This window comes from Lynx canadensis, chromosome A2 (assembly GCF_007474595.2).
Source record: "Lynx canadensis isolate LIC74 chromosome A2, mLynCan4.pri.v2, whole genome shotgun sequence".
Taxonomy (NCBI): domain Eukaryota; kingdom Metazoa; phylum Chordata; class Mammalia; order Carnivora; family Felidae; genus Lynx; species Lynx canadensis.
Genome location: NC_044304.2, coordinates 156,835,979 through 156,855,937, shown reverse-complemented (window position 1 = coordinate 156,855,937; position 19,959 = coordinate 156,835,979). Strand labels below are relative to the sequence as shown.

The window sequence follows — 19,959 nt, the reverse complement described above, 5'->3', positions numbered from 1 at the left end:
TGTAGACTTCATGGCCTTCAAGCTACGTTTCTTCCCTTTTTTGTGTTATTTGAAGTCTGAGCCTCATTTTCCCCATCTGAGAAAACAAGTGGAAAATGACCAGCTCATGCGCCCGCAGGGAGGGTGGCCTGTGAAGGTGCACGTGTTCCTGTCTCCCTCTTCGGTCCAGGCGCCTGCCCTGCCCTCCCCTAATATCACGACTCTGCTCTCATGGCCCAATTTCCTCTTCCCCCTTAAGAGGAAGCTGGATGGAGGAGAGCTGCAGAGAAGGGCAGCCCCCAGCTCAGGGAGGGGATAATTTTAGCAGAGAATCCCTGGCAGAGGTAAGCAGGGGGGAAGGGAGGGGAGCTGTGAAATTCAACCTGATACTCATTCAAGGGCGGGGCGGGAAGGACATGCAATCCAGGTCAGAAACCTCGCTACTGCGCTGTAATTCCCAAACGTAGCACCCCACAAAGAAGCTCTCCCCTGCTGAAAATGGGTACTTTGCTTACTCCCACTGTTCCAGTAATTTCCTAGCCTCTCTGAAACTTTGTATCCCTTCCTCTCTTGAGGACGGCCCCTTTTCCCTTGGGGTGCAGCCAACCAGGGTCAGCAGGCTTTTCATGCCCTTCCCTGTTGTTCCGCCAACTCCTGCCCTCCCCCACCCTCCCCCTGGTGAGGTGCTTCAGCTCAACTCTTTTTGCTCTTTCCCCTCCATATCCCTCACCACTTCCCCCCAGGTCCCACTGATGCCTCCCACCACGAGGTTCCTGCGGAATCTCTCATCTCTCACTGGGCCCATATGCACTCGCACACTTGCCTCTCCAGGCACACACTTCAGATACACTGCGCCCCAAGGATTTTCTAACTTACAGAGCCCAGTGCTTAGATCTCCTTCATGCTGCCCTGAATTCTCTTAAAATCCGTGTCTGTGCTACAAAGCCTTAAATCCAACTTGGGACCATGTAAATTCTATAATCGTGACCATCCTCCTATTCCAGTCCAATCTCTTTCTCCAGCTTTCATCCCATAATCTACATAATCCAGAAGCAACAATGCTTGCTAATGACTCTTTGGTCTCATCTGACAATAAGAAATCCCAGTGCCACTACATTTTGGGCAGTTGCCTGTGGCCAAGACAACTCAGATGGGCCCACATCTGCGTATGTAATAAAGATCATGCAGCAGAGTAACAAAGGTGCTCGGCTCTGTGTCCAGCTCGTAAGGTGGTGAGGAATGCTGTAAGGGGCTAAGGAAATGAGAATACGTGGGCTTTAGAAGATTATCTGTGGAAACAGAGATGTCGGGCATACATCAGTAATAAATATGAGCGTTTATTTGGCACCTGAAGGCATATAAAATCCCGGCAGTGGGAAGTGGAAAGGTTCTATCACCCGAATACTTCCATATTTCGACCCAAGGGTAGAACTCCGCAACAAGTCTCCAAACCACCTGGCTCACCGAACAGGTATTTATTGAGCACCTGAACTACTACAGGCTGGGCACTGTGCCAGGTACCACAGGAGATAGAGGGCATCTGTCTTCAAGAGCCAACAGTATCAGTGAACAAAACACATGGAAAAATCTAGAGTATAAATACTAAATTTGTGTATATTTTAAAGGGAAATTTTGTCCCAAAACATTTATTGAAGACCTATCCTGTGCCAGGCACTGGGTACATACTGGAGAACAAAAGAGACAAGGTTTCCACCCTCAGGGAGCTTATGACCTAGTTGGGGAGACAGAAATGAAGTGAAGCAAGCAAACACGTAATTATAAATTGTGCTAAGTGCAATGAGGGGATTAAACAGGATACAGTAATAAGGAAACATGGAAGATTATTTAGAGATAGAAAGGTCTTGGGAAGGTGGCATTTAGGCCACGACTTGAGAGGAGTGGAGCTCAGGAGACCCCAGAAGAGTGTCTGCAATGGTCCAGGGCAGGGAAAGAGCTCAGAATGTTTGAGAAACTGAGGAAGGGGCTGGGCTGTCACTTAGAGGGAAATCAGCATTTTGTGAGGTCCAAGCGGGGGGGGGGGGGGGGGGGAGCCCTGCAGGCCAAGGTTAGGAGTTTGGACATTACTTGAGGTGTAACAGAAATTCGAGCAGGAGAGTGACCCGATCAGATTTATAAAGACCCCAAACCAACATCTGCCATATAGAGATTAGATTGGAGGGGGCAAGAATGGAAGTACAAGAGGCCTTGAAGAACAGGGAAGCTTCATATGGCACACATGATAAACAACGCATGTAACAACAGTCTCTCTAAAATGGAGACATATGGCAAGGGAAACAGGCCATATAAAATCAAAAGGGGATTTGATACTGAAACAGAAAGCAGGAACAAACTACTACATGACATCCTTGAGCAGCCAAATGATCCAATTAAGTAGTATTTTTAGACAGATTTGGTGGCAGCCATGAAAGGGAGAGGAGAAAAGGGGAGAAACAGGAAGTAGGGAGATAACAACTAGGACGCTTTTTAAAAGGGACATTTCAGAGGAAGAAAAAGTTGATAAGGGGACAGGTTATGGAGTATGAGGAAGCATACCACTCTTATCTGCCTCTGCTAACATTCTCTGCGAGGCTCATTTCAGTAAAAAAGCTGAGAGAGAGAGAATAACCGATTAAAAGATCTTTGGAACCTCCCTGGGCAAAGATCAACGAGTTCTAGGTACACGGCATCCAAGCTGTAGCCTCTGCCAAGAGGCTGGGTTCCTTGAGCCTCAAGGAGCCAACAGTGGAGAACACGGGCCTTCCACTGGGTGGCCCCGTGGTGCCGCAAGGGGCGCACAGGTCACAACCACACACACACAGTGGCACAGTGTGCATTTAGTCCCACCTGCCCTCTTGAGGCTAAATGAAAAATGCCTCTGTTGAATCCAAACTCTCAGGCGGAGAGAAACGGGGTTGGGATATGAAAGAAAGACAAGACAGGAGATGGCCTCTGAAACATCTTAACTAATAAAAACAACTAATAAAAGCAATTACCAAAGTGCTGTCTGTAAAAGCCCTGAGGGCGGGAACCAAACACCAGCAGCGAGGCAACCCACGTGCCCTCTCCCCATCAAGACCCTGTGTTCACAACATCATCCGCCAGGTGCCTCTACAGTAGCCAGACACTCCCGGCAGCCAGGCCAGCCAGAGCCCGCTCTACAGGAAGGGAGCTTCAGCAAGACCGCTGGCCTATGGTCCCTGGCGCTAGAAGACAGGGAGGAGCCGATGAGGGGCGTGGTGTGCCACAAGCCTGGGAGATTCCCAATCCCTGAGGGGGAACAGAAACCGTGCGTCCAAAGAGAAAAGGCCCGTCCGAAGAGAAAAGGCCCGGTGGCCTCCGTGCCGACAAGGACGGCCTCACGACAAGGACGGCCTCACGTGGGAGGGTGTCCCGGGAACAGGTAGAGGTGCCGGCACAGGGTGCTACAGTACTCAGACATCTCCTTGCACCGGTGGAACTCTGTGCCGGGGGCATAGCCTTCACGCTCCTTGATAAGTGCGTTCACCTGGAAAGACAGGAACCAGTAGTCCAGAGTCTGAGAATCTGGGGTTTGCACGGTCCCGGCACAAGAGGAAGGGTAGGGAGGCTATGAAGGATGGTGCAAGGGAGGACGAGGAGGAAGGGGGAACACCGCGCAGAGGCTACTCACCGTAACAAGCATGTCGGCCACGTGCGTGTCACAAGCCCTCTCAGAGAACACTTGAGTGAGGGCCTCAATGTACCAGGAGCCCCGCTTGGTGTTCCGCATGGCAGCGGTGCCTGCAACCGGGATGGTATTAACCACACTGCGGAGGTCACGGGACACCTCACGCAGCTGGGTGTCCCAAAGTAGACTTTCGTGGTACCCTGTACCCTCCCCAGTCAGAGAGCCCAGCACGCGAAAGAGCACGTCTAAGAGGGTGCAGCCTCAGACTGTGGCTGGGGGCTCAGGATACCTCTGAGGCAGGCATAGCCGCAGATCATGTCCGAGCGCGTGGGCAGTCGGGTCTTCAGCAACTCCTTGCTGTCATCGCTCTCCTCGCACTCAGAGGACCCCGCGCGGTTCTTTCCGTCTTGCTGGTCAACCCCACGATCTGTTTCATCTGTAGCAACGGCAGACAGGACGGACAAACATGTTATTTCCTCCCATTGCTCTGGGGCCTGCCACAGGCAAGCCAAAGTTCCCTATGGCCTTGACTGGGAAGAGCCATTTCCAGCTGTTGCCTCCGACTTCTGGCTGCTGAAATTAAAAAACAAAACAACAAAACCATTACTCCCATCCCTGCCCCAGCACGCGTCCATTCCTCGGGGGAGCACCCAGAGGCCTGGCACCACGCTCAAGCATCTGCACATGTGCAAGGTACAGGGTCTGAGCTCCATCCGTGCTGTGTAAGTCACAGAGCGCTGATCAAATACTCCTTGTAAACAGAACTAAAAATCATATGCCCATGATTTACTTGTTCAATTAGCAATGTACCTGCCAGTCACAGTGCTTTTTTATTGCAAAACACAAATATTGATAATGCAGCTTTGTATCAAAAAAACAAGTTAATAAATCAATATGATTACATGTAGGCTATGTAAAAACCACCTCAAATCTATGTTATGAAACTGAATATGCTCAGTTTCCAAGGTATTTTGGTATTTTTAATTTCATAAGCCAAATTGTAGCAGGCATCCAAGATCTGAGAGAAATTTATAAGAGGAAAAACTTAAAATTGCGGTAATTTGACTATTTTCTTCTAGATAATTGAAAAAGAACACCATTATTCAATTTTAGCAGTTCCTCAACATACCCTGAGTATATCCAACCTCCTGATGCAGGCCTCCTCTGTGCCCAGACATAGTCTTATTTGGATGTTGCACTTTTATTTTGGAGGAGGGTGGGGTGAGGTCAGTAGCAGAGACAGAGACCGAGGACACCCAGCTCAACACACTTAAGCTAAGAGAGTATGCTCCTTTCCAGTACTTTCTGTTCCATGCAACACTCAAGAGCCTAAAAGGCAAGTGAAGCTTGAAGAACTATGGTGAAATGACCAAAATTCACTGATCCAACAAACAGTTATCGAACAACTGCCATGTGCCAGGTACTGCTTTGCATTAAGCCCTAGGGATGTAGTAAGGAGAGTCTCCTGCCCTTATGGAGCTCACATTCCACTTTGGGAGCCCGTCAACCGGGGAAGGGAGAGTAATTTCACAGACATCAATTACACGAACTGAGTGCAGGAGAAGACAGGTGAGCTCAAATCTTCAAAGGTCATCTCTTGAAGGATTTACTCTGAGAGAGAAGGTTGGGATTACCCTAGGAAAGAGCAATTTCTCCCTATCCAGCTCTGATCCTGTACACAGATCTCTGAATATAGGAGGAGAAAATGATCACGAGTGTCTTCATTTCACTTTGCCAGTAATACCTCCTAAAGGAAATAGGCCAGGCTAAATGTGTTCCCTCAAGAAAAAAGAAGCTTCTTTCCTCCCTTGGTGTCTCAGATCTATTAACCAATAAGTGTTATTGCTTCTTCCAATAACACAATATCCCATCTGTTTTCTGTATTATTGCTATTTGTTTAAGGAGATTAATTTTCATCCCTTCATTCAATATTTATTAAGTACTACCATATATCAGGCAGTGCTCTGGGGCTGGGCATCCAGCTGAACAGACACTAAGTTCCTGTCCTCATGTACTCTTTCCTCAGTGCAGTTCCCTAGCACGGTAATCGTCCTGGAAAAGAATTCATCACATTATTTAAGCTACCAACAGCTCCACACAATGATCTGCTGAAGTCCAAAATCTGTTTGACTAAAGATTTATCATCAGTGGCCTACCTTATCTTACTACACACCCACATAGATACCCAGTCTCTAAATCAGATCCGGGCAGACTTCCAGCCCAGCACAACATCTGGGGAAGAGTGGGGGCTGTCCTTTTAGTCCTGGTGTGCTTGTGGTCTTGTATTCCTGTTTCGTCTGGAAGCCCCTATTTACTACTCCACACCTATGCAGATTTTATCATTTTGGGTCCAAATTAAGCCTTACTAAATTAAGTCTCTACCAAATGTGTTCAAACTAAGCCAACTTAAAACGATCTATTCCCTACTGCTTACTCCTTCACACATATGGTTTGCATCTCACTAATTTCACCCTTGCTTGAGGCCTCTGAATTATTCTCAAGCTACTTCACGTACATTTGCTTTCTCTTTCTAGTCATCTGTAGGCTATTTAGAGAGACACCACATTTTTTCTTTTTTTTTAAAGAGGAGCAGTTAGAGAGCCCACACATTTTCTTTTGCCTTTGTGACAGTGCCTAGTGTAGTCACGTTGTAGAACCTTAATAAAATTATCTCCTTTGGTGATATTATGACATTATTAACAGTATTAACCATTTACATCTGTTGAATACACAACAGATAAAAAAAATTATTTGTATGTTAGGACAAAGTGACCTTTAAGCCAAACTATAAGCCCCTTGAGGCCACTAACCATGTAATAATGGTCATGGCTGGCATTTTCTGTGGATTTACTATGAGCCAGGTCCTGTGCTAAGTAAGCCCTTCAAGTGTATGATTCTATTCAATGATCACAACAACCTTACGAAGTAGGTCTGATCATTATCTACATTTTGTATGCAGGAAACTAAGGTGGAGAGAGACATCAAGTAACTTCTCTAACTTGACAGAACTGGTCAGTGGTAAAGTCAAAATGTGACTCCAAAGTTAGAGTTGCCCTCCAGGATGAAGAGTATGCCCGCATGTCTTCGGAGCCTAGTCCTGGAGTCCTGGCTGCAGGCGAGAAAGAAGAGGGATAGAAGTGTCTCAGGGACAAGTAAGAGACAAAGCCCGACCTGGGGCTTCTGCACTGCAACCCTGCCTGGTACAAGGATGATGAAGAGGCAACGATGGAGCGCAGGTGAAAAGACGAGAGGGGAAGAGGGATGCAGGAAGGAAAAGAGGAAGTGAAAGAGAGACAGAAGAGACAGACAGAAGTGCCTCAACTGCAGTGAGTAACAAAAGAAAGCGCAGCAGAGTTAATAGTGCAGAGGTGACAGAGTTCTCACGAAGGAAGGCAAGGCACTGAGAAAGAGTCTTGAGAAGAGGGTATGGTGGTGCACAGAGAGCTGACCAACCTGAGAGCCATGGGCTGCCCAAGTCCCAGCACACCCCATGCATCGGGAGACACTTACAGAGCAAGAGAGGCGGTGGCAGCAGTGAACAGAAGGAGGTGCCCAAGGGATCCGATAGCACCTGAGAGGAGCAAACAGGAAAGTGAGAGCTGGTGGGAGGCTGCCCAGGAGCCACCACCCGGGTGCTGGTCTGCCAGGGCACTCACCTCCACGGCAGGCCTGGATGAAGAACATTTTCGGCTTGTTCTGTAGGTTTGGGCAACTAGCGTTGTCAAAGAGCCGAAAAACCTCTTGAAGCTGCCAGAAAGGAAGGAAAGAGAAGGGAGGTTAAGTAGCCCGCAGGGCCTGCTGAGTCCTGTATTGGCCACAGCAGCCATTACAGGAGAGATGGCTAGGCAGGAGGGGAAGTCACCGAGCTCGGACAGCTGTCGGACACGAGATGACACACACCTGAAGCAGTTTGCCATCCACACCGTAGATGCCTCCCTCCACGCCATGAGAGAGGAGCGCCACTATGCAGGAGTCAGTGACACGGTGGGCAGGTAACTGGGCAAAATTCTGAAGTTTCTCTTGCATTTCCTGCAGGAAAAATACCTTTTGGTTAGTGTCGTTCACTGTAGTCTGCGCCAATATCATCTTTCTTTGGTGTCTGAACCCCTGAGCTATTAGAAGACCTGATGCGTTCTATATATTATGTGGCCAACGATAACAGATGTCAGAGACCCTATGAGAGGCTAAAAAAAAAGCTATGGACTCATCACAAAAATGCATGACTTCAGACACAGAATTCTGAATATAATTTCACAAAATTCAGACTCACTGAGATACGTTAAGAACTCCTGGACTAAAGCAAGTTACTAATGAAGCTAATCGTGAGATAGTTAACTTTATCCACTCCCCAGTCATCAACCAAATCTTCTAGCAAATGCCCTTATATAAAAATGACACAAGGAGGACCACCAGGTGAGTTATGAGTGAATCAAATATTTACCCAGCCATAAGGAAATAAGCTGTTCTCACTAAGGGCTAACGGGATCATGACAATAGAGAATACTAGCACTTTTATGCTATTTTCTGTCTGAGATTTTAAGTTCCCAGAAACAATGATGATATCTGTACAAAATGCTCACTTCAGGGAAGAGTGTGCTGTAAAGATAATTAAGCACAGGGCCATGGCTACATACATGGGCTACAGGATCAGACAGACCTAGCTTTGATCCCCGAGTTCATAAATTAGAATCAATTATTTCGTCCCTCAAAGCTCTAATACTCATTTTGTAAGAGGGTAATTAAGAGTAAATTTTTTCCAAGCTTGTATGAAGATTAAATGAGATACTGCATAGAAAGGATTTAGAATTATGACTGGCACCTACTGCAAAGATCTGCCATTATTATAATGTGCATATCTTACAAAGAGTAGCGATGTCATTTTCTCAAAGAAACCTACTACTGGTCAACCTTGTAGTCCAACTTAAGAACCTTATTTGTCATGCACCAGGTTGCCACATGGGAGTATCACTACCTTAAACACTTGGCCCATCCAATGGCAAGCTATACAAAATAGTTTAATAATCCAATTTAAACTATTAAATCTAGGTCTCCCTCTACAACTAGAGAAGTCTGAATGGTCCCTCCTATTTGAGATGAGCAGGGAGAAAGCAAGTTCATTTTGACTACGAATTTTAATATAATGAAAATGAATATGCTATCTAGGCACATTAGTTACCACGTACAGACCCAATAAAAAGCACACTTGTATAATATATTTCTTACAAGTTCTGGAAAGTTGTAAGAAAGGCAAAGTCTTGGGTCCTAGCAAACTCCAGGTGATTCTGATATGCTAAAGTTTGAGAACTACTAATCTATTTGTTCAGAATACTTCCGTTTGCAGATAATGGAGACAATTATACAAAAGCCTTGAAAGGCCGCAACTTAAACTGGATATGAAGAACTTGGCTTTATTGAAAAGTATGTTCATTTTCTTGGCAAAGAGAAGCCAGTCATAATATTGCAAATCTTACGGTAATAAAAAGATATCCAAAATTCATTTATTTCTAGAATATATAATCTTAAGAGAATACATGAGTATGAATGTTATTCTTGAGTCGACCATAATAAAATTGTAACATAGAGTAGTTGAAGTTCATTTTGCTGGAAGAAGGCTGTAAAAATGTATGTTTGGCACCTACTCAAGAGCATTTTGAACTTAAGTGAGACTATTAGGTCAGTAAATAGTGGACAACAGAGCCCAAAGTAAAAACACACACACTTAGTAATTGAATTTAATAGTACTAAATGGATAAATGGGGGTTATATCATTTGGGTAAAATTTTCTGCAAGCAGCAAAGCTTAAAACAGGATCTCTAGATTTATTCCTGATAAAATTACAGTACTTCTAAAAATAGCAGAGTTCTTAACCAGAGGTTGGGGGACACAAGAGAATAACCTATAAACCCTCTGAAATGATACGCAAAACTTTACGGCTAGCTGCATTTTCCAGGAATGAGCCATAGCATGTCCTTACATTTTCGAAGCAGTCTGTGACCCAAATGTAAGTTAAAAATCAATACCACATGGCGGGCGGGGGGGGGGGGGGGGGAGGGGGGTGCCTGGGTGGCTCAGTCGGTTGAGCGTCTGACTTCGGCTCAGGTCATGATCTCACAGTTCGTGAGTTCGAGCCCCGTGTTGGGCTCTGTGCTGACAGCTCAGAGCCTGGAGTCTGCTTCAGATTCTGTGTCTCCCTCTCTCTCTGCCCCATACCCACTCATGCTCTGTCTCTGTCTTAAAAATAAATAAAACGCTACAGAAAATTTTTAAAAAATAAATACCACGTGGTAAAAGGAAATCTGCCACTTTAAAATGTATCTCATTTCCTTGGGGTGCCTGGGTGGCTCAGTCGGTTGAGCGACCGACTTTGGCTCCGGTCATGATCTCACAGTTTGTGAGTTCAAGCCCCGCGTCAGACTCTGTGCTGACAGCTCAGAGTCTGGAACCTGCTTCTGATTCTGTGTCTCCCTCTCTCTCTGCCCTTCCCCCATTCATGCTCTGTCTCTCTCTGTCTCAGAAATTAATAAACATTAAAAAAAAATTAAAAAAATAAATAAAAATAAAATGTATCTCATTTCCTAATATACGATAACTGTAATTCTAGAACTAGTAGCCTCATGGGAGGTACAGTGACAGAAGACTTTGATGACCAGGAGGAAAACTGAAAACCTCCACGAGCAGTGAGAATACCAGTGTACTGTCCAGCACCGTGTAGTGGAGAGGATTCTCTAAGACTATACTATTTCAAATTTTTAAATGCAATTATTTCTAAAGTCAAAAAGGTATAATAGGGAGAAAAAAAGATCTTAATTTTTTTTGGTTCTCTTTGCTTGCCAAATAATTACATGAGAAAAGAGTTGAGTCTCTTGAGAAGTCCTACCAGGAAGAAAATATTCTGTGCAGATGCCCAAAGAACCAAATTATCACAACCACTGTAACTACCTGGTTTTAACTGTACTGAGAGTTTGATTGATTGGCCACTGTTGGAAACTGACTGTGCAATGTCCTCCTCATGTTTCTGAGTCTCCAGAGCTAAGGACCAGGCTACAGGGAGGGCTATCCCCCCAAGGTTTAGTTCTATGCCTTTTGGTCTTCTGACTCTAACCTCCTTCTCAAAGATTTCATATTCTTATCACTTAAAGTATTTCTCCTGCACAGGTAATGCCCAAATGTTTGGTCCTGATTTCTCTGAGACCCTCAAATTCTTACTTAATTTTTCTTTTTCTATATGCAGTCATTTAACCACCGAGCACTAACAGTACAATCATGCCATTACGCTATTTTCCACACACATTCTTTCCCCCTTAGTCTACTATTCTGTCCAGGATCCCAACATCTTGTACTCCCATTATAGTAACTCCAAACTGGATTCCCTGCCACTTGTCTCTACTTCACTCTTCCCAATGGTAGCCCGAATCATCACTGTGAATGTATCACCTTTCTGTTAAAAAAATTACTAACGGTTTTGTAAAACAAGGAAGTTCAAGGGCCTGGGATTCTAGTCCCTTTATCTCCAATCTTATTTTTGGCACTTTTTTGCCATGGCACATTTGCTTTACCCATTATTTCCCTAACATCACAGACACATTTCTATCTATAGGCTATTCTCCCTGCCTAGGACCCCTCCCCCACTCCTCTATGCTTCAGGGGCTTCTATCTTTCAAGGCCAGCTCAAGTCTCACACAATCCATTTATCTTTCTGACCACATCTACTGAGGGGATGGTTTCTTTACCTTAACTACTGTAGAAGACTTGTCTACTCTTGCTTGGTCCTTAAGAATATAAGGGAAGTACTTCTTTTTTTGCTGATGTCAAGACTACCTCATTTGAGGTCCTGTGAACTCAAGAATCACATTAAAAAAAAATTTCTAGTAAATTTATAGAAGCAAACATAGTTCTGCCTCAGCCATTGTAAAGTGTTCAAAATTAATTAATATTTATTTATTTTTATTTTTTTAAAAGTCGGCTCCATGGCCAGTGTGGAGCCCACCGTGGGGCTTGAACTCACAACCCTGTGATCTGGACACGAACTGAGATCAAGAGTAGGATGCTTAACCAACTGAGCCACCCACGTGCCTCTGATTAATTTTTTTTTTTTTTAATTTTTTTTTTCAACATTTATTTATTTTTGGGACAGAGAGAGACAGAGCATGAACGGGGGAGGGGCAGAGAGAGAGGGAGACACAGAATCGGAAACAGGCTCCAGGCTCTGAGCCATCAGCCCAGAGCCTGACGCGGGGCTCGAACTCCCGGACCGCGAGATCGTGACCTGGCTGAAGTCGGACGCTCAACCGACTGCGCCACCCAGGCGCCCCATGATTAATTTTTAAAGTAAGTTCTATGCCCAACGTGGGGCTTGAACTTACAACACCAAGATCAAGAAGCATATGCTTTCCCAACTGAGCCAGCCAGGAGCCCCTAGGACAATGTAACCAGAGAATTAGAATTTAATAGGTACTTGAATCTACATCAGTTTTAGCATAAATGGGAATGGTATTTGTGAAGTGGGTTCATGGGTACACCAAATCTGCTGAATGCCTCTGAAAAACAGTAGTATATAGCTGACTTGGTGACTCAGGACTGTTTGTATGTATTTATTTATTTATTTATTTATTTATTTATTTATTTATTTAAGTTTATTTTGAGAGACAAAGAACAAGCTGGGGAGGGGCAGAGAGAGGGGGAGACAGAGGATCGGAAGTGGGCTCAGTGCTGACAGCAGAGCCTGACGTGGGGCTCGAACTCACAAACCATGAGATCATGGCCTGAGCCAAAGTCAGATGCTTAACTGAGTCACCCAGGCACCCCAGCACTGTATTTTTAATTATCAAGCATATAAAATCCCTTATCAACTGCATACAATTTGGAAAACTATGACATAATAACTTCCTAGTAAAAGGAATGGCTAGAGGGGCACCTGGATGGCTCAGTCGGTTAAGCATCTGACCCTTGATTTTGGCTCAGGTCATGATCTCATGGTTCATGAGTTCGAACACCTCCTTGGGCTCTGTGCTGAACAGCATGGAGCCTGCTTGGGATTCTTTCTCTCCCCTCTGTTCCTCCCCTACATGTGCATGTGCTCTCTCTCTCTCAGAATATTTAAAAAAGAAAAAAAAAAGGCTAGACCAAAAGCTCTAGAGAAACATAAATAAACATTCATTTTGTTAAGTGGCCTTCTAAGTGGTCTCTTGGTAGGAATTATGGCTGATTTCCTACCCTCATTCCCTTCACGCTCAGTAGACCTCTTAGGAAAGCATATAACCTACTTGATCAAGAGTCACAGCCTCTACTGACTGAGCCAGCTAGGTGCCCCGAGCATATAACCTACTTGAATATCACTTGATTACTACAGAAGCTGTTCCAGCCATGGCTTTGAAGCATGGATGGGTTTACTTCTCTGCATGGGCTATTATTGTAAAGGTGGTGAAAAGAGCAGGTAAATAACAACACTCAGGTATCTACTGTTGAAACTGGCCTTACCAAAAGTACAGCATGTATGCAATCATTCTCATAGAAGATAGCTGAGAAACAGAAATGAAGACCACAGACAATGCTGAAGACAAAACAAAGATTTCCTATCTCAACAAGTCAAAGTGAATTTCCTAGAAACTTTGATTTTACCACTGATGTTCCCAAAAGCAAATTTGAGAAAGTACTATTATTCTGGAATCAAAATGAAGAATTAGGGGTGGAGAGATGGGTTAAATAGGTGATGGGGATTAAGGAGTGCACTTGTCATGATGAGCACAGGGTGATGTATGAAGTATTGAATTACTATATTGTATACATGCAACTAACATAACACTGTATGTTAACTAACTGGAATTAAAATAAAAACTTAAAAAGAGCAAAAGGATGGAAATGGGAAAAAAAATGAAGATTAATATCTATTTACCAATAGGCTATCATCAATTCCAGAAGAGAAATACCTAAAGGTAACTAAGTCAGCAGTATGGCTCAGTAATTGGGGTTAACAGGGAAACAGGGAATAGCACACAATGAAAATGCTTGCGATTTGTAGGAATCTAGTCCGGAAGTAATCTACTCTAAGATCTGTCTTGTGGTCACACAACTGGTAAGGGTAAGGAATTTTTCCATGTTAATTCATGGAAACTGCCAAGGACAGTTCTAGCAAACTTTCACTTGCAAGAATTTTATCTGCCAAAGTAATCTTTTCAACAATAACTGGACTTGTAAGCAACAATATCAACCAAGAAGTAAATGTCCTGTGTCATCATGGCTTAGAAGTATCTTTCCTGATTGGCTGGGAGAATCTCAGTGTCTCCTCACATCCTGAGTGACTGCAAACCAAGTTTCTGAACATGGAAGAGTAAGAACCCAAACTGGGACTGGTATTGCTCAGGAGAGCACAGTGACCCTAAGCTTAACACTGGAGCTGCTGGCTGGCCTGAATTCTTTTTTTTTTTTTTTTTTTTTTTTTTTTAACTAGCTTGCAAGGCAAGACACAGAACAGAATGAGTAAAAAGGTACAAAGGAAAATAGAACTTGAGGGGCACCTGGGTGGCTCAGTCAGTTTAGTGTCTGACTTCGGCTCAGGTCACGATCTCACGGCTCGTGAGTTTGAGACCTGCACTGGGTTCTGTGCTGACGGCTCAGAGCCTGGAGCCTGCTTTGGATTCTGTGTCTCCCTCTCTCTCAAAAATAAACATTAAAAATATTAAAAAAAAAAACCCCAAAACAACAAAAAACCCACCATAATTTGAGTAACACCTGAGTAACATCTATCCAGCAGGAAGAAGAGCAGTGAATGTTCCTGGCCCCAAAGTGTTGCCCAGCCCTCCAATGCACACATTAGATGTACCTGTGCAGTCTGGTCAAGTAGAACATGGACTTTGTAGCCTAAGAGCTTGAAAAGGGTGACCAGAGTGCTGTGGTCCACATCCCCTCCAGAGCGAAATTCCAGGTCTTTCTCTCCAGTGAAGTGTACATTGCTCAGCACCAGTGCCAGGCCACGAGGCCGAGACTGCAACCTATAGGCCTGGGGCAGGATGGGGGTGTGGGGGAGGCCAATTAGAGCTTCTTATGGACACAAACTATGTCTCCCCAACTAAAAAATCCGACACATTTCAAGAAAACAAAGCCATCCTATTTTCGTTAACCCCACCAGGTCAATACAGAGAAATGCCCAGAGAAGATAACCAATCAGTAATGCCTTTCTGACTAATAAAGCAGGAAGGAGATATATACACAATCTAAGTTCAGATGCCTAGGAAGGGTCTCCCATTTCCCAACTCTTCCTCTTACATTCTGCATGACTCACCAGCTGGCAGTGTGTTTGATAAAACTCGGGAGTGCAAGGCTTCACCTGAAGGCAGGGAGGACCATCTCCATTGTCTAGGGAGTGTTCCACAGCATCTGTGGCACAGAGAGCCAAAAACACTAGTGTACAATCTGTGTCAATCCTAGTACTTCATTGTAACTTAAGGCACCCTGTTGAACTGGGGTTTTAATAATTAGCGATTCTGCTCGCTCCCCAAAACTGTCAAATCCAGGAGGGCAGAGACCCTATGTGCTTTTGCTCACTGCTGGATACTGTACTGAATGGGGTATCTGATAAAAGCCTTGTTCTAATCAAGAGGCTACTCAGTCAGCAGGCTAGTGGCCCAAAATGTAGTCTTTGCTCATTTTAAAGTAGCGGCTTTAAGGAGCCAGGCCACTCGGGTAGGAATTTCCTACCTATACCTGAGCTAAGGGCTAAATACTGTGGAAAAATCATCTGTGATGGAAGGAAGCAGGCCCAACCAATACCCCATCTAAACTTTCCTGCTAGTCCCTAACAAATTCACTGAGGAAACTGTTCCCAGTATGAATATAAATAGGAATCGTGCTAGGGCAAAGTCAGATACCAGTCAAGAAACAAGTCAATCTGTGGGACGTGTTATGCCATCGATTCTCACCTGGAGACAGGCGGAGTTGCTTGTGAGGGGGACAGGACTCACACATCGGGAAGGGGAGACTCCAGTCATTGTCACAGCTCAACTGTAAGAAACCAGGACCCATCATACCAGGTCTTAAGGAGATGATCCAGTCTGAATAAAACCATCATCTAGTCTCCCCAGCCCCATCTCAAAAATTCCTTTCCCACCAAACGAATCCTTCTCAACACACCACATGTCTAGGGCTCCATACCGGTGGGACTGCATGCTGAAGATCAGAGAGGGTAGTGAGCAACAGATCCTCCAGATGACCCTGCTTGGTCTCCCTCAGGGCCACACAGAAGGCATTAAAAGCCTGGGGACCCCTCTTGGGCAGCAAGTTGAGAAGTTCCACATTTTGGCTGAAACTGCCCACTTTGGCCTAAGATAAAAAAAAAAAAACAAAAAACCATGAAATCATATTTACTTATCCAGCTATAATTTTCTCTCTCCAGACGACCTTCCTAGTAATCTCAAGAATCCTTTTACAGGAAAAATACATGTATGGGGGGAAGTCTTTCCTATTATTCTTAAATTATATGTCTTTTCTGTTTAAGGCTTTAGGGTAGAAGGGCATTTTCATTTCCTTAGTAAGGCTCTACATCCTTGCCATACTTTGTCATACTCCCACGACCAATTTATTTATTTGGCGTTTCTCTTTTGCTTCCAAATACCTGAATGTGCTCCCTCATTTCCAAGGTGATGATGTCCTTCTCTAGGAGGTGTTCTAACAGTTCACTCAGCAAAAGTTGTTTGGCCAGTACCACTCGGTTCTTTTTTAGTGCTTCCTGATGGTCAGGATGCATGCCACACACTCCCAGTATCCTACAGATTTAAGGCAGAGGGAAAGGCTGTCAGGTATAAGATTTGGCACAGAAGAGTAGAATGGAACAGCTGTGGGTAGACAGAACACAAAGAATGGGACTGCAATAACCAATATTAAGCATATTTTACTGAATCTGGTTAAAATCAAAGCAGTATTCAGCAGTAACACACTGGTCATAAAGAAATAACATATAATTTTTTATGGAGTATGTTAAACTGAGACCATCCTCTGAGATGAATTAGTCTGTCTAGGGGAGGAAAATACCTATCTTGAAAAAATGATACACACAGAAGCACACATATATTTATGAGAAGAAATATTCCTCTGACACACCAATTTCAATTAAGAGATTATTCCAGGGGGCCTGGGTGGCTCAGCTGGTTAAGTGTCCGACTTTGGTGGCTCAGGTCATGATCTCGCGGTTTGTGGGTTGGAGCCCCGCATCGGGTTCTGGGCTGACAGCTTTGAGCCTGGAGCCTGCTTCCCCACTCTGTGTGTGTCTGTCTCTCTCTCTGCCCCTCCCCCACTCGTGCTCTGTCCCTCTCTCTCAAAAATAAAGACATTAAAAAAATTAAAAAAAAAATTAAAAGATTACTCCAGAAAACCTTTTGCATTATTTATCTAGGCTGCTATAAATGATATGTTTAAAATGATCCCGGGTGAGGAATAAAATAATTTAATACAATGGCAAAAGTTCAAGCCAATCGCTGGCTTTAACACGAAATAAATGAGATAGGTGTACACACACGCACGTACTCTCTATCCCACTTATACCTATGGTTTTTAAAACTTAAGTTCCTGTGACAAAATGATGCTAGAAATAAGAACTGGGTAAGTAGAAAGTATGACAGAAAGTCACAGTAAATACAGACGACAAACAGAATCAACATAACTTGAGATCACTTTAAAGAGTTAAAACATAAAGGCTAAATTCTTTTGGTAATTTAACAGAGATGGCTATTTCAAGGATTCTTGGTTTTGCTATTGGTTTGGAAAGAGACCAGCTTCTGTTTATGAATTTTAAAATTCCCATTTCCAATATATATCATCTCTGTGCCTAGTTTACATAAACCCAGAGCTCACCAGCCTGCTTAGTTCCCAAGAAGATGACAACAGTAAGGGTCTGACGGCGGGAAAGGGATGAGATAACAGCTTCAGTTTATAACTTTAAAGCCTATTTAAAGATACATACTGATTTCAAAGATATTAAAATGTGGGGGAGGGGGGATGAGGAATTTGCATCTTAGAATCAGTTAAATACCATGCATTTATAGGATGCACTTGGCTTAACTTCAGGTTAGAGATATATAGAGGAAGGAAAAGCAGAGTCCTGGAAGAGCTGAGAGACCCAAGAGGAGGATGGCATGTGGACCTTAAGGCAGAGGAAGTGGTCAGCAAAACATTCCCAAGATTGGAAGCAGCCAACTTCGGTTAAGTTTAGGGTTTGGGACAGTGATGTTTGAAACTCCATTTAAGCTTCGGGTTTCTGTTTATTAGAAATACTCCCATGACCCCAAACCTTCAGTAGAAACCTGCTACAATAGATCTGGAGAAATCAAAAACCTTATTTAGGAAATCACCTTAGGGGCGCCTGGCTGGCTCAGTCGGCAGAGTGAGCAACTCTTGATCCCGGGTTTGTGAGTTTGAGCCCCACGTTGGGTGCAGAGATTAGTTTAAAAAAAAAAAAAAAAAGTGGGGCACCTGGATGGCTCAGTTGGTTAAGTGTCTGACTCTTGATATTGGCCCAGGTCATGATCTCAGAGTCAGCTGTGGAATTGAGCCCCGTGTCCGGCTCAGCCGGCAGTGTGGAGCCTGCTTGGGATTCTCTCCCTGCCCTTCCTGTGCTCTCTCTCTTGAAATAAATAAACTTTAAAAAAATTAAAATAAAAAAATCTTTAGGGTGACTGAGTGACTCAGTTGAGTGTCTGACTCTTGATTTCGGGTTGGGTCATGATCCCAGTGTCATGGGATCAAGCCCTGCATGGGGCTTTGTGCTGAGCGTGGAGCCTGCTTGAGATGCTCTCTCTCCCTCTGCCCCTCTCCCCTGCTTGTGCTTGTTCTCTCTTAAATAATAAATTAATTAATGAGTGAATAAATAGACATCTAAAAAATACATATATAAAAGAATCACCTTAGAAAACACCAAGCCAGTAACAATGATGGCGTATATGAAACTCTGGTAAAAATAAATGTTATCAGGCCAACTGCAAGACAACATCACAGCTGGAGATGCTGGGTATTTCCTTAAGATACCTATCATTGGTGAAGCAGGTTTCCTCAAGTTTCTTCCCTTAGTTTAGCAGCATTTCAAACTTTCTCCTCCCTTGGTTTCCCTGATACTTTCTCTCCAGTCCCTCTCTCCGCCAACTGTTCCTGTTCCTTCACAAGATCTGTAGCCTGCCCTTGAATGTTGACATTCCATTAGGAACCCCCTCAAAGAGCCTCTCCCTATTCAATCTCACCCATAATCACAATTCACTAACTGACTCACAATTCTTAACTCTTTCAAGTTCTAGACTTAAGTTGTCAATTAGGTTTAATCAGAAGCATTATCCATTCTCCACACACCTGCTGCTTTCTGCATTCCACTTTAGGCCAAAGTCTCAATTGTGGACTTTCCCAAAGTAATCATAATCATCTAGAACTCCAGGCCACAGATGGAAGGGGAGGAGGAAAAGGAGAAGAGGACACAAAAGGAATTCCTAAGTCTGGATTCTGTGTTCTGGCTCCAAAGCCCGAAGTTAATCTGGGTCTGGACCACGAGGCATTAAAATGTTATCCAGGGTGATGCCTGCCATGAAATGATATAACTGGGGCAGAGGCGGAGACACACTGGGAGTCTCGGAACCACCTCGTCCTTTCAAAGTACTCAACCCCTAAAGCCCGTGTCGACTGCTTTGAAAACCTGATCACTGTACCCAAAGCAACACGTGTCATGATACAATCAATCCAAATCAAATGCACATCAGGGAGAACTGCGAGGTCTGCAGATGTCATCCGCTTTTAAGGGGGCAAAGTTCCTCATACAGGAGTAGAGGGAAAGAAAGGATGGAGAATCTTTAAGAGAAGCCGAGATTCGGCAGTACCGGAGAGCTCCTCATGTCCAGAGACCCCTGGGGTTGGTCAAAGCAGGCTGGGGCAGTCGGCTCACGAGGGACAGGGCCGAGAGGAAGCCCGCCGCTCGCGCGCCCCTCGGGGACTCGCCTGGCCTCCCACCCTTGGCTGCACGGGTGGACACTGCTGCTTCCAGGGGCTCCGAGGGGAGGAGGCGCCAGGGCCACGATCCGTATTCCCTTCCCTGGGCCCAACTAAGGAGCTGTGCGACCCTCCCTCACTCACCTGCGCCCTCTGTCAGCGGCCATTACCTCCTTTCGGTGCAGACAGGGCCGGGAGGCCGCGCTCGGCGCCGCCATTTACCGCTTTTCCCGGGCTGTGCGCGTACCGCCCACATCCAAACAAACGGAAAACCCTCACGCCCTCAGCATCCCTCCCCCCGTCGGCCGGCGCACACTGCGCCTGCGCGCTGCTTCTTCTAGCCCCACCCCCACGCGAGAGCTGCCCCGCCTCTGCCGTCG

The 19,959-nt window shown here is 44.8% G+C and overlaps 2 protein-coding genes across 4 annotated transcripts in view; one reads left to right on the top strand and one right to left on the bottom strand.

The window, feature by feature from the left end:
- LOC115502040 (olfactory receptor 2F1-like) overlaps positions 1-19,959 on the top strand; it is a 342,928-nt gene that overhangs the window by 166,442 nt on the left and 156,527 nt on the right. The window lies entirely within an intron of this gene.
- On the bottom strand, positions 1,297-19,873 carry CASP2 (caspase 2). Of its 3 annotated transcripts, XM_030308650.1 has the most exons (11): positions 19,724-19,873; positions 16,233-16,383; positions 15,773-15,940; positions 15,541-15,622; positions 14,904-14,998; positions 14,445-14,621; positions 7,526-7,654; positions 7,282-7,372; positions 3,915-4,061; positions 3,629-3,738; positions 1,297-3,484 (listed from the first exon to the last, which is right to left on the bottom strand). In XM_030308650.1, exons 1-11 carry the CDS (start codon positions 19,795-19,797, stop codon positions 3,353-3,355), a joined length of 1,356 nt encoding a protein of 451 aa, XP_030164510.1. In that variant the 5' UTR covers positions 19,798-19,873; the 3' UTR covers positions 1,297-3,352. The 3 variants fall into 3 exon arrangements, with proteins under 3 accessions (XP_030164510.1, XP_030164511.1, XP_030164512.1); XM_030308651.1 differs by lacking the exon at positions 14,445-14,621; XM_030308652.1 differs by lacking the exons at positions 1,297-3,484; positions 3,629-3,738; positions 3,915-4,061 and adding an exon at positions 7,132-7,196.